The sequence below is a fragment of the Scyliorhinus canicula genome, chromosome 7 (assembly GCF_902713615.1).
Source record: "Scyliorhinus canicula chromosome 7, sScyCan1.1, whole genome shotgun sequence".
In the NCBI taxonomy this organism is placed as follows: domain Eukaryota; kingdom Metazoa; phylum Chordata; class Chondrichthyes; order Carcharhiniformes; family Scyliorhinidae; genus Scyliorhinus; species Scyliorhinus canicula.
The window spans coordinates 35579954-35597352 of NC_052152.1; the positions used below are offsets into that span (position 1 = coordinate 35579954).

General features: G+C 42.6%; 1 protein-coding gene across 5 annotated transcripts in view; it reads left to right on the forward strand.

The window, feature by feature from the left end:
- Positions 1 to 17399, forward strand: part of cmss1 (cms1 ribosomal small subunit homolog) — a 443802-nt gene that overhangs the window by 404861 nt on the left and 21542 nt on the right. For all 5 annotated transcript variants that reach the window (XM_038801753.1, XM_038801755.1, XM_038801756.1 and 2 more), the window contains one exon: positions 15388 to 15494. In XM_038801753.1, the coding sequence (XP_038657681.1) occupies positions 15388 to 15494 (107 nt within the window). The remainder of the gene's footprint in view (positions 1 to 15387; positions 15495 to 17399) is intronic.

The following is a 17399-nucleotide window of genomic DNA, read 5'->3' on the forward strand; positions in this document are numbered from 1 at the left end:
CTGTCATTTGTTGCAATCCCCCTCAGTGTTGACTATCCCTCCCAAGTTGGTGTTGTCTGCAAATCTAGAAATTTGGATTCTTGATGCTGAAGTATAAATTGTTAATATAAATTGTGAGCACTGCTCTTGGTATTCGCCATTCCAGCACCTCACTTTATCTTAACCCCTATTGTCTGTTTTCTATCTTTCAGACAGCCAACTATCTATTTTTCTACCTGTCCCCTGACTCTGCATACCCTGGCCTTATTAATTCGCCTATTCTTATTGAAGACTCTGTGGAAATCTGTTTTTATTATATCCAATGAATTGCCCTTATGTACTCTTTCTGTTACTTCTTCAAATAATTCAAGTAGCTTGGTCAAGCAAGACTTTCCCTTCTAAAATCCATGTTGATTATTCATATTATGTTTTAGATTTTTAGATGTTGTTTCTGTTTCCTTCTTTAGTAGGGTTTCCATTATTTTGTCCATGACAGATATTAAACTGACTGGTCCACAGTTCATTGGACACCTTCCAGCTCTGTACTTAAAATATGGTATAATATTAGCTATCCATCAGTCCTCTGGCACTACAGCTATATCTAATAGATTCCTAAGTATGTGTTGGTGCCTCTGCTTTCTGTTCCTTGGTTCCTTAAGAATCAACAGATGAAATCTCTCTGCACCAGGGGTGTTATTCTCTATGATTCTGATTGTTTAATGTTTCTCCTCTTCTTGTTTTAAATGTGGTTATATCATTTCTAATCTTATCTTCCAGCGTCATGTCCACTTGATTTATCCCCCTGGTAAATATTGAAGCCACGTAATTATTTAAGAATTCTGCAATTTTAACTGGCTCTGTCTGTGGTTTTATCCTTACAGTCTCTGATGATCCTGTTTTCTTTTTTCAATTGATGTCCCTGTGGAATATTTTACCTTTTTATGTGACTTGATCATTTAATTTCGTAATTCCTTTTTGCCTCCCCAATTCTTTTTTTGACTTCTCTCCTAATCGCTTCATCTTCTCCCTCGCCTCATTCCCTTTTGATGTCTTTATGCTTAATAAACCTTCAGGTTTTTCCTCATTTCTTTATGTGCTGTCTTATTCAGGTTTATTTTGTTTTTGGCTTCAGTGAAATATGCTTTTTCCTGACCTCTATTGAACACCCATTGTTGTTCTACATCAATATTGGTGTCATTTTATTCTCACCCCCTCAAAATCAGCTTTTCTCCAATTTGTTGTTCTGTGTTTTGTCATACTTATGTATGTCCTTTCCAATCTTATAGTGTATTATACCATGGACACTGTTGTCTAGGTGGTCAGCTATTTTCCTATCTCTTATTTGTCCTGCTTCATTCCTGTGATTGGTCTGAATGACTTTATAACTGAGTAGTTTCCTAAGTCTTGGAAATCCCTGAGCCATGAAGAACAGATATAGTCAGATGTTTTTTAAGCTCAAGCTGTGCTTCATATCGGCACAATTTCTTCATACCCTTCACCTCCACAAATATTTGGATGGGTTTACATTTTGGCTACAACATTTGTCCATGCCTTGCTCTTACAAGTGAGAAGGATTGGCCATCCTCCTCAAGAGGTAAAGACCCTCAATTAACACGAGCAGACTCTCAGACTCTGCAGGTTATTCTCAAGGGAATGTTTTTTGAGGGTGTTAGTTTTGTTTAATTGTTGATTGTCCATTTCCCTCTCCTTTACAGGTTTCACACCTTATTTTGAAAGATTTACAGCCTTTATTACAGTTCTTCCGTTCTTTGTAGAGCAATAGAAACTTTTTAATAAGCTTGTCAAAAGCTTTTCCAAATGTTGTTAACTTTAGCTGTTGCAGCTCCAAGCTCTGTTCCCTCACTACTAATTCTGTCCCTCTCCATGGCAAAACTCTTGAGAATCGGCTATTTTATTCTCAACCTTGGTGTCACATTTCATACCAACATTAGCTCATATTTTCGTCATCACTAAATCACCCATTTCCACCTCCATAACATCATCTAATTTCTCTCCTGCTGCAGCTCAATCTACTGAAACCCTTATTATTGGTTTTGTTACCTCCAGACTTGATGAGGCCAATGCACTTCTGGTTGGTGTCTCACATTCTACCCTCCATAAACATGAAGTCCTCCAAAACTCTGTTACCCATGTCTTAACTTGCAGTATGTCCTCCTCCCCATCACCTCTGTGCTCACTGACTACATTGCCTCCCGGTCAAACAATGTCCTGATTTTAAAATTCTCATCCTTGTTTTTAACTCCCACTATGGCCTCGCCCCTGCCTATCGTTGTGTTCTCCTGCAGCCCCATAACCCTTTGCAATATCTGCACACCTCTAATTCTGGTGCGTTGTGCATTCCCAATTATAATTGCTCCGCCATTGCTGACCGTGCCTTCAGTTGCTCAGGCCCAAGCTCTGAGATGCTTTCTCTGAGACCCCTCCACCTTGACATTCCTACATTAAGACAATTCCTTAAAACCTATCTCTTGAAACAAGCTTTCCATTATCTGACGTAATATCTCCTTATGTAGCTTGGTGTTATACTTTGCTGAATAGCTTTCTTATGAAGAGCCTTTGGACATTTCATTACATATATAAACATAATGGGCTGGATTCTCCGAATCTGTTGCTATGTCCACAGGATCTATTTGGTCTTACGACAAAAGCATTGGTGCCGCCCTTGCAGCGATCCTCCGCCTGCTGAGGGACTAGAAGCTACGCCGCGTAAAGCCTGGCTTTACATGCGGATATCGGCGGATCTGTGGCCATACATGCACACGTGGCGGCCTGCGGCGGCCGCACTGTACAACATGGTGCCGGCCGCACACGGACCCGGCCTGCCAAAATCTGCCCCCCGTAACCTCTCTCCCCACCCCCCCACCAGCCCCCGCCGAAGCCCCCCCTGCCAGCGGAACACTCCTCCCCCACCCCCAACTCCCATCTCCCGACTGGGGCAGTGCTGGACAGAGTCCACAGCCGTCACTGAGGTCCCTGAATGTTGTGAGGACACGCACCCCATGCCGTCGGGGACTCAGCCCATCAGGGCGGAGCATCGGGGGTGGGCCTCAGAGGTGGCGTCCGATGGTGTGGAGGGGTACACCGTTTTTGAGGGGGCGGAGCATCGGAAAAACTGCGCCGCCCCCGATTCCATAGTTAAAATGCATTCTCCGGCCGATCGACGAACGAGATTTTGGCGTCGGCGAGAGGAGAATCCGGCCCAATGTTTCACAACCACTTGCATTGATGTAGTACCTTTAATATAGTAAAGAGTCTAATGGTGCTTCACAGCTGCATTATCAAACAATATTTCATCCCGAGCCACATTAGGAGATATTCGGGCAGGTAAGAGGTAGGTTTTAAGGAGCCTCTTAAAGAAGAAGTGCTAAATAGAGCAGTAAGAAGAAGGAATTATAGAGCGTAGAACCAGAGCAGCTTAACACACAACTGCCAATTCTGGAGCAGTGAAAATCGGGCAAAAGGCCAGAAATGGAGGAGCACACAGATTTCAGAGGGTAATTCCTCTGGATCAGTTTAAATTATTGCTGATTTGTGCCTTTCAGATGTTAAATTTGCCATTTAGTCTTGTAATATTATCTTTATTTTTTAACTTGACGTGTATTTGCTCTGTAAGGTCGACTTTACTGGTAGATTACATTAAACACCAAGAAAATTAATTTTGGGGTTTGGCACAATATTAGCACCATGTGACCTCCGCCTTTCAGTGAATGTTATTTATTTTCCCTCCTCCCCTTACTCCCAATAATTCATTTTGAATCAATTCAACTTTTACCCTTCGATGTACAGGGAAATGGTTTGAGCTCAAATACAGAAAGTATTTGTGACGGAAAAGGAGAGCTAACTTGAAATAATATTTTGCCCAGCAGGCTTGTGAATCTTGTTTATGGCCTGCAACATGTTCTGTTGTTGCTTTTAATAATATTCTCTAGTTCCTGACAGCATCTACTTGGGTTCCCAGAAGGAACCATAAATTCTCTTTGCTGTTTCCTTTTTACGTGGCCTCACAGGGTTTATAAATTGGCAGTACTGACTCATGTCGTACACTTTGACCCTTTGTTCAGTCTTCACTCCCTCGAGTATTCGTCTGAAAATGGTTTGTTGTGCATTTGGGTGGAATTATCCTGTGTTGCTCAGTTTCGATTTCTTTGCAAGACTTTTGGATGTTTGTGAATTTATTTGACATAGGTATCCTTTGCAAAGTGCTATTTCCCCTATTAAAAATGTCATTTGCTCAATACAAATTAAATCATTCAAACCTACAGTTATATAATATGGATGTCCTTTGCACATAAACTATTGAAGAACATTTGATCTAGTCATGCAGAATGTACAGTGTTAGTCTATTGTCTCTTCAGTCATGTTATGTACAAAGGAAAATGAAACGCGTTGAATAATGTAAGAAAGTGAAATTGTTACTTAGCTAATGGCTTGTTTTCATGTCAACCATTGTGGGGAAGATGCTGCAATAACCTAATATACCCACTAATGCAAGTACCAGATGTCACTAACATATGACCAGAGATAGTAAGGAATTATTGATTGGCAGCTTGCCTATCAAGATACCATCTGGTGATTAAAGCACCCCATTATGGTCGGTTTGATCCCGCACATTGTGATACTTAAATATTCCAAATACAAGGGAAATATGTCCATTTCACCGTAGCCAGTCAAGGGCTGCCTTACAAAAGCATCACATCGCCTGGTGTGGAAAGACTTAACAAAATGCATTTCGAGTGACCTTGCCTCTATTGTAAGGTCAGAAATGGAGATGTTTTCGCTGATGATTGTGCAGTGGTCAGTATCATTCACAATTTCTCAAATACTGAATGCAGCAAGACCTGACAACATTCAGGTTTGGGCTGGTAAAAAGTAACATTTACAGGCAGTGTACAGGCAGATCACAGGCAGTGATCATCTGCAACAAGAGGGGATAAAACCTTTGACATTCAATGGCAATACCATCACTGAAACTTCCATCATCGATGTCCTGACCAACTACCAACTCCTGATCAACTACATATATCCTGTGGCTGCAAGAGCAGGTCAGAGGCTGGGTATTCTGCGGTGAGTAACTCACCTCATGGCTTCCTAAAGCCTGTGCACCATCTACAAAAATGAGGCAGGAGTGCGATGGAATACTCTCCATTTTCACGGATGAGTGCAGCTCCAAAAATGCTCCAGAAGGTCAAAACTGTCCTGAACAAAGCTGCCCGCTTGATCAGCGACCCATCCCACCTTAAACATTCACTCAATCCACCACCGACGCACAATGGCAGCAATATGTACCATCTTGAAAAATTCACACAGTCGGGTGAGGGGTTGTCACATGATGCAAGTGCGGGAATAGCTGTGTACCCTGTGGGTTCTAGCATTACTTAGCTAGCAATCCTTGTATTTCTTGTGCTCACACAGCTCGTAGTCAGCTACTTCAAGAGTGAAAACTCCTGGAAGAGTCAATTAGGCTGGAGTTGAGTCCTCAACCCGGTGACTGGGTGAATGAATCATCCCATCGACCCAAGCACTTTCAAATGATGACTGCTAATATTATCAAGGCCATTGATAAGAAATTTGGTCTATTAGCGCAAAATATCAGTGCTCATTATGTAGAGCTGACGAACACTGGTAAAAGGCTTGACAAAATTGAGGAGAGAGTTTTTGCTGTGGAAAATGAAACTTCCTCATTAGAAGTCGCCTTACAATCCATGGAAAAACAACTGCTCAATATGACGGAACGTGTGGACGATCTAGGGATCTGAAGCCAGAGGAAAAATTATTGGTTTGCCAAATGGAGCTCCCACGTAAATTTTTTGAGAGCTGGTTATCTTGTTTGCTCAACACAGAATCGAAAGCTGGGCACATTAAATTAGAAAGGGCGCACCATCTACTTACCTTGAGGCCAAGGGACAACCAATGACCCCGGTCCATAATTATCCATTTTTGTAACTTCAGAGCTTGCCTAAATGTAATGGAGGCAGCTGGACATAGTGGGGTTTTGCTCTGTGATGGAGCAAATCTCTCTTTTTTTTTTCAAGGCTCAAGGGTTTCAATTAAGTTAGAAGGTGACTGAAGGCAACAATTCAGACCTCTCAAGCTGAATGTCATTAGTAACAGATTGCAGTTGGCTATAAAGTTTGGACTTTATTCCTTAAATTATATTCTGGGCTGGTACTTAACACATTGATAGGGATGGCCTAGTAACTGAGCACTATAATGAGTATTGTATTTAAGAATGGCAGGGAATTTAGGAGGCATGGGAGGCAGGGACTTTGACCCAAATTTTTAATTCCTCTCTGGCCAATGGGGGAGGTTGCAGAGGACTGGAGAACAGCTAATGTGGTCCCACTATTTAAGAAATGTTGTAGAGACAAGCCAGGGAACTACAGACCAGTGAGTCTCACGGCAGTGGTGGGGAAACTATTGTAGAAAAGTCTGAAGGAGAGACTCTTTCTCCACTTGGAGAAGCAAGATTTGATCAGGAATAGTCAGCAGGCTTTGTCAGAGGGAGGTCATGCTGAACAAATTTGATTGAATTTTTTGAACATGTGACCAGGTGTGTAGATGAGGGAATGCAGATGATGTAGTTTACATGGATTTCAGCAAAACTTTGACAAGGTCCTGGGAGGCTTATAAAGGCAACAAACACACATGGGATACAAGGTAACGTGATAAAGTGGATTAAAAATTGGCTTAGCTGTAGGAGACAGAGGGTGATGACAGACAGCTCCTTTCGTAACTGGAAGACAGTTTTGAGTGGCATACCACAGGAATCTGTGCTAGTTCCCTATTGTTTGTCATTTTTATAAACAACAGAGATGACTATGTGGCGGGTAGGATCAGTTATGGATCACACAAAGATTGGCCAGGTGGATAACAGTGAAGTTGAGTGTCTTGGGCTACAGGAGGATATAGATGGGATGGTCAAATGGGAAGAAAAGTGGCAGATGGTATTTAACCCTGAAAAGTGTGAGGTGATACACTTTGGAAGGAGTAATTTGACAAGGAAGTATTCAATGAATGGCCTGACACTGGGAAGTTCCGAGGAACAAAGGGCCATTGGTGTGTTTGTCCAGAGATCTCTGAAGGTAGAAGAGCAGGTTAATAGGGTGGCGAAAAAGGCATTTAGGTCACTGGCCTTTCTCAATCGAAGCATAGATTACAAAAGCAGGGTGGTCATTTGGAGTTGTATCGAACTTTGATGAGGCCACAGCTGGAGTACTGTGAGCAATTCTGGGCTCCACATTATAGGAAGGATTTGATTGTACTGGAGGGGGTGCAGAGGCGATGCACCAGGCTGTTGCCTGGGATGGAACATTTAAGTTATGAAGAGAGGTTGGATAGGCTTGGGTTGTTTTCGCTGGAGCAGAGGATACTGAGGTGTACAAGATTATGAGGGGCATGGACAGGGTGGATAAGAAGCAGCTGTTTCCCTTAGTTGAAGAGTCAGTGACAAGGGGCGCAGGTTCAAGGTGAGGGAAAAGAGGTTTAGGAGAGATTTGAGGAAAAACCTTTTCACCCAGAGGGTGGTGACATTCTGGAATGCACTGCTGGGAAGGTGGTGGAGGCAGGTTACCTCACATCCTTTTAAAAAGTACCTGGATGAGTACTTGGCATGTCTTAACATTCAAGGCTGTGGGCCAGGTGCTGGCAAATGGAATTACATAGGGAGGTCAGGTGTCTTTCATGTGTTGGTGCAGACTCGATGGGCAAAAGGGCCTCTTTTTCACTGTTTTATTCTGTGATTTTGTGACTTGTACATGTGTTTAATGAATAGTATTCCTCGGTGTGCTCTTTCGACTTAAGGAATATGTGTTACAGGTAGTGCGACACTGGGGCTGTAGAAGAAATATTCTCCTTCCTTTTTTATATCGACTTATAATAGCTGTGCACATCCTGTGGCCTCCTTCATTCTGACCTTGATAAATATGAGTGGGGCCACTGCCGGGTGGTGGATGTGTATCTTAGTCTCAATAGACAGGTTAGATTGCAGAGAGGATGACTCGTTCTCTTCCTCCTTTATATTGCAGTTCCCTCCTTACTTTTTGAAGAGGAATGATCCTTGGTATAGTTATGGAACGTATGTTGGCATAGTCCAAATAAGCCTCACATTTGGGGAGGAAACCCCCCCTAAGAGTTAATGGTTCAGGATGGTTTGCTGTGTGGTTACGAATAGTTCTTGGGTGTTTGTAGACTCGTTGGTTGGTAACTGGTGTTTCTGTAAGGGTACAGGCACGTTTGTTTTACTAGAAAACGACTATATGATATGTTGCTAGTACTTCTTACATAGCTGGGATGTGGGAGACTTATTTTGGCACACACCTGAGAGGGACGGGAAAATCAGTATCAGATAAAAGACCAACTTCTTCATGGCGATATCCCACATTCTTCTTTACTGAAAAAGTCATGGCTGTAGCAGCACTGAAACTGCTCGTTGAATGTGTGGGCATTACACCATCCTATTAGCTTTTCTCAAAAAGCAGAATGTTGATATAACTTTGATACAGGAGACTCATTTAGATGAAAAGAAACATTTGAAATTCATTGGGACCGGTTCGGACAAGTCCCTAACAGTCGGGAGAAATAAAAGAGCAGAAAAGTAGATAAATTGCGGGTAAATGCAAAAGTAGTAATAATGGGGGATTTCAACATCCCCAACATTAACTTGGGTAGTCATAGTGTGAAAGGTTTAGAGGGAGCGGAATTCTTAAAATGCGGCCAAGAAAATTTATTTTATTAAATTTTTTAAAAATACATTTTTGGAGTACCCAATTATTTTTATTCAATTAAGGGGCAATTTAGCATGGCCAAACCACCTACCCTGCACGTCTTTAGGTTGCAGGGGAGAATATGTAAACTCCACACGGACAGTGACCCAGGGTTGGGATCGATCCCGGGTCGTCAGCGGCGTGAGGCAGCAGTGCTAACTAACCACTGTGCCGCTGTGCCATTCCAAGAAAATTTTTAAAGCCAGTACATAGAAGGCCCTGCTAGAGGGGCCGGTCCTGGACTTAATTTTAGGTAGCAAAGCTGGGTTAGTGGTTGAAGTATCAGCAACAGCCATTGTCCAATCAGCTCCTGTGCTCCCTCCCTGGCTGCACATTGGTTCTTCACTGCAGACCCCCACATGCTGTTTATGTTGCTTCTGCCGATACACAGTTTTTAAGCATCAGGCTTTGCTGGTGCCTTCACTTTGCTGGTGCTTTAATGAATACCCATCAGATGACAGTCCGCCCTTTGATCCCTTGAGCGTTAGTGAATTGGATCATAATTATAAATATCAAAATAAAAATTATCATAACTTGCAAAACAATTCTTATCCTGGAGTATTTCTGTACATTTGTGCCCTAATTCCAAATATCATCCCACCACCTTGTTTCGTTTATAGTCGCAATCTCTTTCCTGGTGTCCCTAGCTCGCTGGATAATACCTACACATGTCCGAGTTAACCAAATGGATTGTTCAATCCATTGCAGGTTTTCTGGGAGAAATCTGATATTCTGGCCGGAACTTGGGCTTTAGACAAAAGATGTTAATATTGATAGGGTTCATTGTTCTGTTTTTTCTTGAATTTAGAATGCCGAATTATTTTTTTCCAATTAAGGAGCAATTTAGCATGGCCCATCCATCTAACCTGCACATCTTTAGGTTGTGGGGTAAAACCCTCACAAATACGGGGAGAATGTGCAAGCTCCACATAGACAGTGACCGAGAGTCTGGAATCGAACCTGGGACCTCGGCACCGTGGGGCAGCATTGCTAACCGTGCTGCCCTTGTTCTTGGCCATTCTTTCTCAGTTCATGAATAACGTGACCTGCACTAATTCTGTATTGCATCCTTCTTCTAAGGTTTTGGCTTCCATTCCATGACCCCAGATAACTACTACTAACTTCATCAACTCTCTAGATTTAACACAATCTCCCCATCTACAATCACCTTACTCATGAACACATGAGAGTCCTTGGGTGGGATTCTCCGAACCCCCCGCCTGGTCGGAGAATTCCCAGGGGGGCAGCGTGAATCCCGCCCCGATGCCGGCTGCCGTATTCTCCGGCGCCGTTTTTCAGTCTGGGGCCGTTAACAGCGGCCCCCTCTGCGATTCTCCGGGCCCCAATGGGCCTAGCGGCTGTCCATTTTTGGCCAGTCCCGCCGGCATGAATCACTCAACTCACACACAGGTGGGTTTGCGTGGTCGGCCCTCGGGGGGATCCGACCCCCAGGGGGGCTCCCACACTGACCTGGCCCGCGATCAGGGCCCACCGATATGTGGGCGGGCTTGTTCCGTGGGGGCACTTCTTTCTTCCGTGCCAGCCCCTGCAGGGCTCCTGTCGGGAGAAGATAACCCCCCGCGTATGCACCAAAATACGCCAGCCGGTCTGCGCATGTGTGGAACCACGCCGGCCGTTCCACACATGCGCGAGATCACGCCGGCCCTTCACCGCATGCAGGAACTTGCACCATCCCTTTGGCGCTGGCTAGAGCGGAACCAACCACTCCGGCATCCACCTCGCCCCCGAAAGTGCGGAGAATTCGGCACTTTCGGGAGCTTTTGCCGCCGGAGTGGTTGGCGCCGGTTTTCCCGCTGGCGTGGGGACTTAGTCCCCAGAAGGGAGAATCCCGGCCCTTATCCTTTCACAGAAAATCATTAATTCTAATTCTATATTAGCATTTAAGTACATAGAATAAAACAACGTATTTTACATGTTTACAAGTGTAATAACAGTAAAAACAGAACAAATAATACTTTTATAAAATTATCCCAGAATCAAATAGTCACCTCATAAACTGAGAATATGTTTCATTTATCTCTCTTCGAACAACAAAAAACTTTATTTTTCCTTGACACTCTAAACTCTTACAGACGATACACTCTATTTTTCAAAGATTGAAATCTGTTTATCACCTTTAACTTTAGGTAGCTTTCCCTTTTATAGGATTTCTTATTCCATGTATTTATTCAATCAATTAAATATCAGAAGAAATTATATCCAGGCATGGAAGAACAGCCAAATTATCAAAAACAGTAATGCTAATTACACAAACAATGTAGCTCCGAAGGTATCAGATGAGGCTCACGGCACTAATTAATCAATGTGCTTGAGTCACGAATACTCAAAGAGCCGTGACTCATTCAGGGGTCATAATTCTCTCAGGAACAGGGACACACAGGGGTCTGTGTTTAATTACTGTCTGCCCAAGGCATAGCAACAGTCATTGTCCAATCAGCTGCTGTGCTCACTCCCTGACACACATCCTGTTCTTCACTGCAGACCTCTGCTGTTTATGTTGCTTATGCTGGTATAGAGGTAGCCTTTTTAACCATCAGGCTTTGCTGCTGTCTTCACTTTGCTGGTGTCTTTACAAATACCCATCTGGCTACACTTTCTGGGCATGAACCTGATCACATCACGGGGGGGGGGGGGCGTCCTTTCTGAGATCTTGCTGGAGTAAACCCGGTTATGGCCCCCTTGTGAGAATTAGCGGCCATAATGGGATTTACGCACGGGTCAAACAATCCTGAAAAATAGTGCCTATAGTCTTTGATTTTGTTAAATAAACCTGCATTAATAAGAATAGATAATTAGACATTGAGCTAAGGATCATTTGTTCCAGTTTTCATGTGGGTCTACATTTAAAATGTTTTTATTGCAAAGAAATGTATAAAGATATTAGGAGTAGGTTGTGATAATTTCTCTGTGACATACAGTGAAATAAGTTGCAATAAGAAGGCTTCGCCACTTACATCCATGAGTCATTTTTCTTACAGCAAGGGGCAGAGAGTAAACTTGAGCCTTCCAGTACATGCTTTGCAGTCTCAAAACCAACTCACCTTTGACATTCAATGGCATTACCATTGTTGAATTTCCCATCACCAACATCCTGCAGTCGATACCATTGATCAGAAACTGAAGTCAGCCATATAAATACTGTGGCTACAAAGAGGAGGTCAAATTCTGCAGCATGTAATTCACTTCCTGACTCTCCAAACCCTGTCCTCCTTTAAGGCACAAGGCAGGAGTGTGATGGAATACTCTCCACTTGTCTGGATGAGTATAGCTCCAATAAACATTCAAGAAGCTAAACACCACCCAGGAAAAAGTAGTCTGTGTGACTGGCGGCCCATTCATCACCTTAAACATTCACTCCCTCCACCACGGATGCACAACAGAGTGGAAGCACCATGAAGAAGATGTACTGCAGCAACTCATCAAAGCTCATTTGACAGTATCGTCCAACCCCACAACCTCTATCACCTCGAAGGGCAAGGACAGCAGATGGATGGGAACACCATGAACTATACGTTCATCCCCAAGCCGCACGTTATCCTGACTTGGAACTATTTTATTGTTCTTTCACTGTCGCTGGGTCAAAACCCTGGAGTCCCGCCCTAACAGCACTATAGGTGTACCTACGCCACATGGACTGCAGCAGTTCAAGAAGGCAGCTGGCCATCACCGTCTCGAGGACAACTAGGGATAGGAAATAAATGCTGGCCTAGCCAGTCTTAACCACATCCTGTGAATGAATACATTAAAAAAAATCTCTAACCACTGGCAGTCTAAGTTAATAGAGTCACAGATGCAGTGGCTTATTAACAGGATATTTTATTTGTAGGGGAAGGGGAAATAAAGTGGCTTAGTTACTTTGTCCCAGTGCATGTACACATCCTGTTAGACTGTCAAGAGAGTAGTAGGTCAAATCATTCCACTCCCTAAGCTAAAGGAAACGGAATGGTAACAAATAGCTCCCATAGGAAAATATAGGAAAGTGAGGGTAATTGTGAAATAAAATCAAACTAAGTCAATTTGAGTTTTATTAATTGAGTGTATTATACTTGGCTCCAACTATTAATGAGCTACAGTTCTATTTGAGATATATTTTTGGAATAATTACAACATCAATATGTTTTTTATTTGAAGTCTATCATGTTTGAAAACACTGTAAATAATACAATCATTGTGACTTCATATATATATATATATATATATGCTATACCCAGAGAATTTCCCAGTCAGTATAATGAGAGAGTTCTCAACAAGTAACAGAAATGGTGTTCCAGGAAATAGGAATTGGGGGTATTATTCTTTTTTAGATGCCATGCCAGAAGACAATTTGCCCAGACTGATCGACTTGTCCTCTCATATTTTCCTCAGTGGAATTGCCCCGATTTGCTTAATACAGACATTCCATTATATGTGGAACCTACAGTGAATTCTAGTTAGAATTTCTAAATGCTTTAGATGGGAAATATAACAGTGCTACAACTGGTTATAATAGCCACAGGGCTGTTTAATTCATCCTTGCAGCTCTGATGAGTTCAGATCTTCCTTTGCCAAGCCCACAGGGGCAGAACCTCAAATCAGCAGCATGTTCTTAGTAAGTGTGAGGAATAATAAACAGAACTGCCATCTCTTTGATTTTGGTTCAATGTTGGGAAAAAGGTTGGATATTGAAGAATAGATCAGTGTTAGTGGGAATGAGTTTTCAATTTGAAGATTTATTTTTTAAGTAACTTTTAGACAGCACATTTGTTAAGTTCTAAGTTCCTCTTATATTCGAGGGTCATTATTATTTTACAATAATAACCTCCATTCATATAGTGCCGTCAGCAAAGATAAGCATTCCAAGTCACTTCAGAGAAGCATATTCAGCCAAGAACTCTGATCTTTATGATGGAGAGGAAAGAAGATCAGAAGTTCAACTTGGGCGGCATGGTGGCACAGTGGTTAGCACTGCTGCCTACGGCACTGAGGACAAGGGTTTGAATCCCAGCCCTGGGTCACTGTCTGCTTCACCCCCACAACCCAAAAATAGGCAGGGTAGGTGGATTGGTCACACTAATTTGCCCCTTAATTGGAAAAAAAATAATTGGGTACTCTAAATAGGACATCAAGGTTGTGATCTGTCACCAAGAACTAGTCACAGTGGTTGGGGAAAGGGGTGGAATATGAGTTGATTAATGTTGGGGGGGGGGGGGGCTAATACAATAGCTTTGGTTTGCCAACATTTTTCTGGAGCAAATTGCAGGTCATTTAAGAGTGCAAGTTGGACAAGCAGGCTGACAACACCAAGGGCAGTGAAGGGACAAAGAATGGAAGTGGACATCATCAGTGTACATGTTGAGGTTTTGGGATGGATTCACCAAGGGGTACCATATAGATGAGGGGGTCCAAGGATCGATTCTTGTGAGACTTCAGAGGTAACAATGAGGGAAACTGTTCTCTCTTGAAGAGAAGCTATTGCTGGAGGTGCTCTGGCTATGATTGGATGGTAAGAGTGGAACCAAGTGAGAGCAAACAGGAGTGGAAACCTGACTCCAGAGGCTGAAACATGGAGTTGCAGGAAAGAAGGACATGAATTTGGAAGGCGACCACATGCTGAAGGACTTTGGAAAGAAGATGAGATGGCAGTTGTTTAGCCCAGACAGAGGAAGGGATTTATGACCATTTGAAAGGAAGGGGGGCAGCTGATAGTGCTGATGGGTAGTTAAAATAATTATGCCGCACATATGATCACACCTATGGACTTGAGTAAGAAAAGATGGGGACTATACTAAGCAAAATGCGACCGGAATATAGGCTTTAAAAGGGACAAGAGTACCAGAGACATAGCTTAACACAACTCAGAAAGCCAGGCAGCGAAGAATAGAATCGGAGCTTAATCTTTATATGTTTAAGAGCTTTTTTATTTAAGAGATAGCCATTTATAGTCCACCTCCAACCACCAACATAATTTTCAATTTGTTCTACTTTACATAGATATGAGCACAGGTGATCCCACCAAATGAGTACAAACAATTAAACTTCCAATTGATGTACAATTAACTGAGTTGAAGGAGTGACTGAGAAAATCAGTGGCAACAGAAGTAATGTGTGAAAGAAGGAGCAAAGACCAGGCAGTTGGGAGTTTGAAAGGATCTTTTATAGTGATAGATGTTGGAGTTTTTTTAATAGTGGTCAAGTGACTATGTCAGCATCTATTGTGCTACCTCCATCTCAGGCTCTGTGCTCTTCAAGTGTCTTTTGTTCTGGTTGACCAGAGTGTGGTAGAGGAGTCAGGCACTGTGCCCTGTGCTACTCATCTAACCAATCTGGTGGCATGAAACTCTTTTTGATGAAATGCCTAGAGTAAAAGAGAGAAAAAAAACGTCTTACTATAACACCTACGTTAACCAAAGAGAAATTGCTGGAAAATCTCAGCAGGTCTGGCAGCATCTGTAGGGAGAGAAAAGAGCTAACGTTTTGAGTTTTCCAGCATTTTCTCTTTGGTTTCAGATTCCAGCATCCGCAGTAATTTGCTTTTATCCACTGATCCCCGTTATTCAGCAAGAGGCTCTAATCCATCACTATTGATTGAAAACGGGTTTCAAGTTTCTGTCTTTACCTCCTTTAGATACACCTAAGGAGATGGCTGAAGATCCACCTGAGCATAACATCAAGAGAAAAACAAAAAAGGGAGATAAAACTGCACAGTCTGTCACAGTGAACAAACGTAAAAAGGTGATGAAAGATGCTTGATAATGTGTATTGGATTATTTGATAGTGTTAAGCCTTCTTTGCTAATTGTTTATTCTCTAGTTGTCAGGAAGGGAGAGCTGACACTGGGTGCAGTGGAAGCAACTTTATTAGGACCTTCCTAGCATCAGAATATTTATTTTACACAATCCTTCCCATCAAGCCAAAGCTATTCTAAATGCCCAAACTGTATTTCCTGAAAATGTTCCAATCATTAACCAATCTGCAGTGCCAAGCTTGCAGGAGGTGGTTAATAATAACATTCAATATTAAATCAAATTGGCCAGTAAATGCAAATTATCCATGAATAACATGAATACAGTACTACCATCAGAATCCTATCTATAAAGATCTTCATCCTCTGAACCAACAAAAGTGGATTACATGGGAATCAGAAGAAAGGGAAATAATAAAAATGGCCTCAAAGGAAGGCCCATAAATTGGATCCCACTGTGCCCATTTCCAAGTGTAAAACAAGCACCTTGTGGTGGAGAGCCATAAAAGTGTGTTTGCCAAATCGGTAAATGTTTCTATTCATCCAAGGTGTATGCGCAAAAAGGGCATTAGGCCTTTGGCCCAGCAAATAGAAGGCCAAGCGCTGATTTATAGCCCCCTTTCCAAAACCCGATTGCGCATGCCTGCAGCACATGCTGTGTCTGCTTTGGTCAGCTTCTTTGGACACAGAGCAATCAATCCAGCAGTCCTCAATGAGAATGTACCAGAAAAGTATGTTTAAGCTTTTGTACTTGTTGTTGAGCCAGGGAAAGCCCCAAATTGTCTTAACGACATTGGCTGGTGGACCAGATTGCCTTGGTCGTGCTGACCAGTTTGTTAGGTGCACGCAGCATGTAGTGCGATGTGGTGTATTGCTCCAATTCAGGTAGGCTGAAGAATTTCAACCTGAAAAATAACAAAAACCCACATAAGGGGATTACACTCCTTAATGAGAAGTGTTACATGACAATTAAAAAGTTGTATCAAACAGGAAATTATGCAGTTAGTGAATTATGACACATTAGAGTACCTGGCTAAATATGTATATATAATTTTTTTAAAAGAATTTAGAATACCCAATTCTTTTTTTCCCAATTAAGGGGCAATTTAGCGTGGCCAATTCACCAACCTTGCATATATTTTTGGGTTGTTGGGATGAGATCCACGCAGACACTGGGCGAATGTGCAAACTCCACTTGGACAGTGACCCGGGGCCGGGATCGAACCCGCGTCCTCGGCGCAGTGAGGCCGCAGTGCTAATCACTTTGCCACCATGCCGCCCAGTATATATAAATTTTGGAAGGTTTAAATTCTTTCCACATGGTGTTTGCACATTCTCCCCGTGTCTGCTTGGATCTCACCCCCATGACCCAGTGATGTGCAGGGTAGGTGGATTGGCCAGACTAAATTGCCCCTTAATTGGAATTTAAAAAAATATATATTTTGACGTATGCAGTCATGATGCATTTCCTTTCTTGCCAATGTTTGTTTATTATTGGGATAGTTGCATTATTTTGTAAAATTCAGGACTACAAATTAAAAATGGATTACAATAGAAACTAAGTAAAGTGAGTAAAGTCGCCATCGTCCCAGATGACCGACCACAGGCTGCTTTCCCCTGAGAGGGGGAGAGCTGACTGGTGGTGATTTAACCTGAGGATCACCGCACCTCAGGCGAGGGGCAAGGTTGAGAAGGTGGAGCCTTCATGAATAATCTCAGCTGGTACAGGAATTGAACCCACACTGTTGATCTTGCTCCGCATCACAAACCAGCCTTCCAGCCAACTGTGCTAAACAGGCATATTATATCAACTGACATAATATAACAATCTAGTTTGTCTGTATACAGCTGCAAACTAATATTTCATATGGTGGTAACTTATTGCCTGTGCAAAC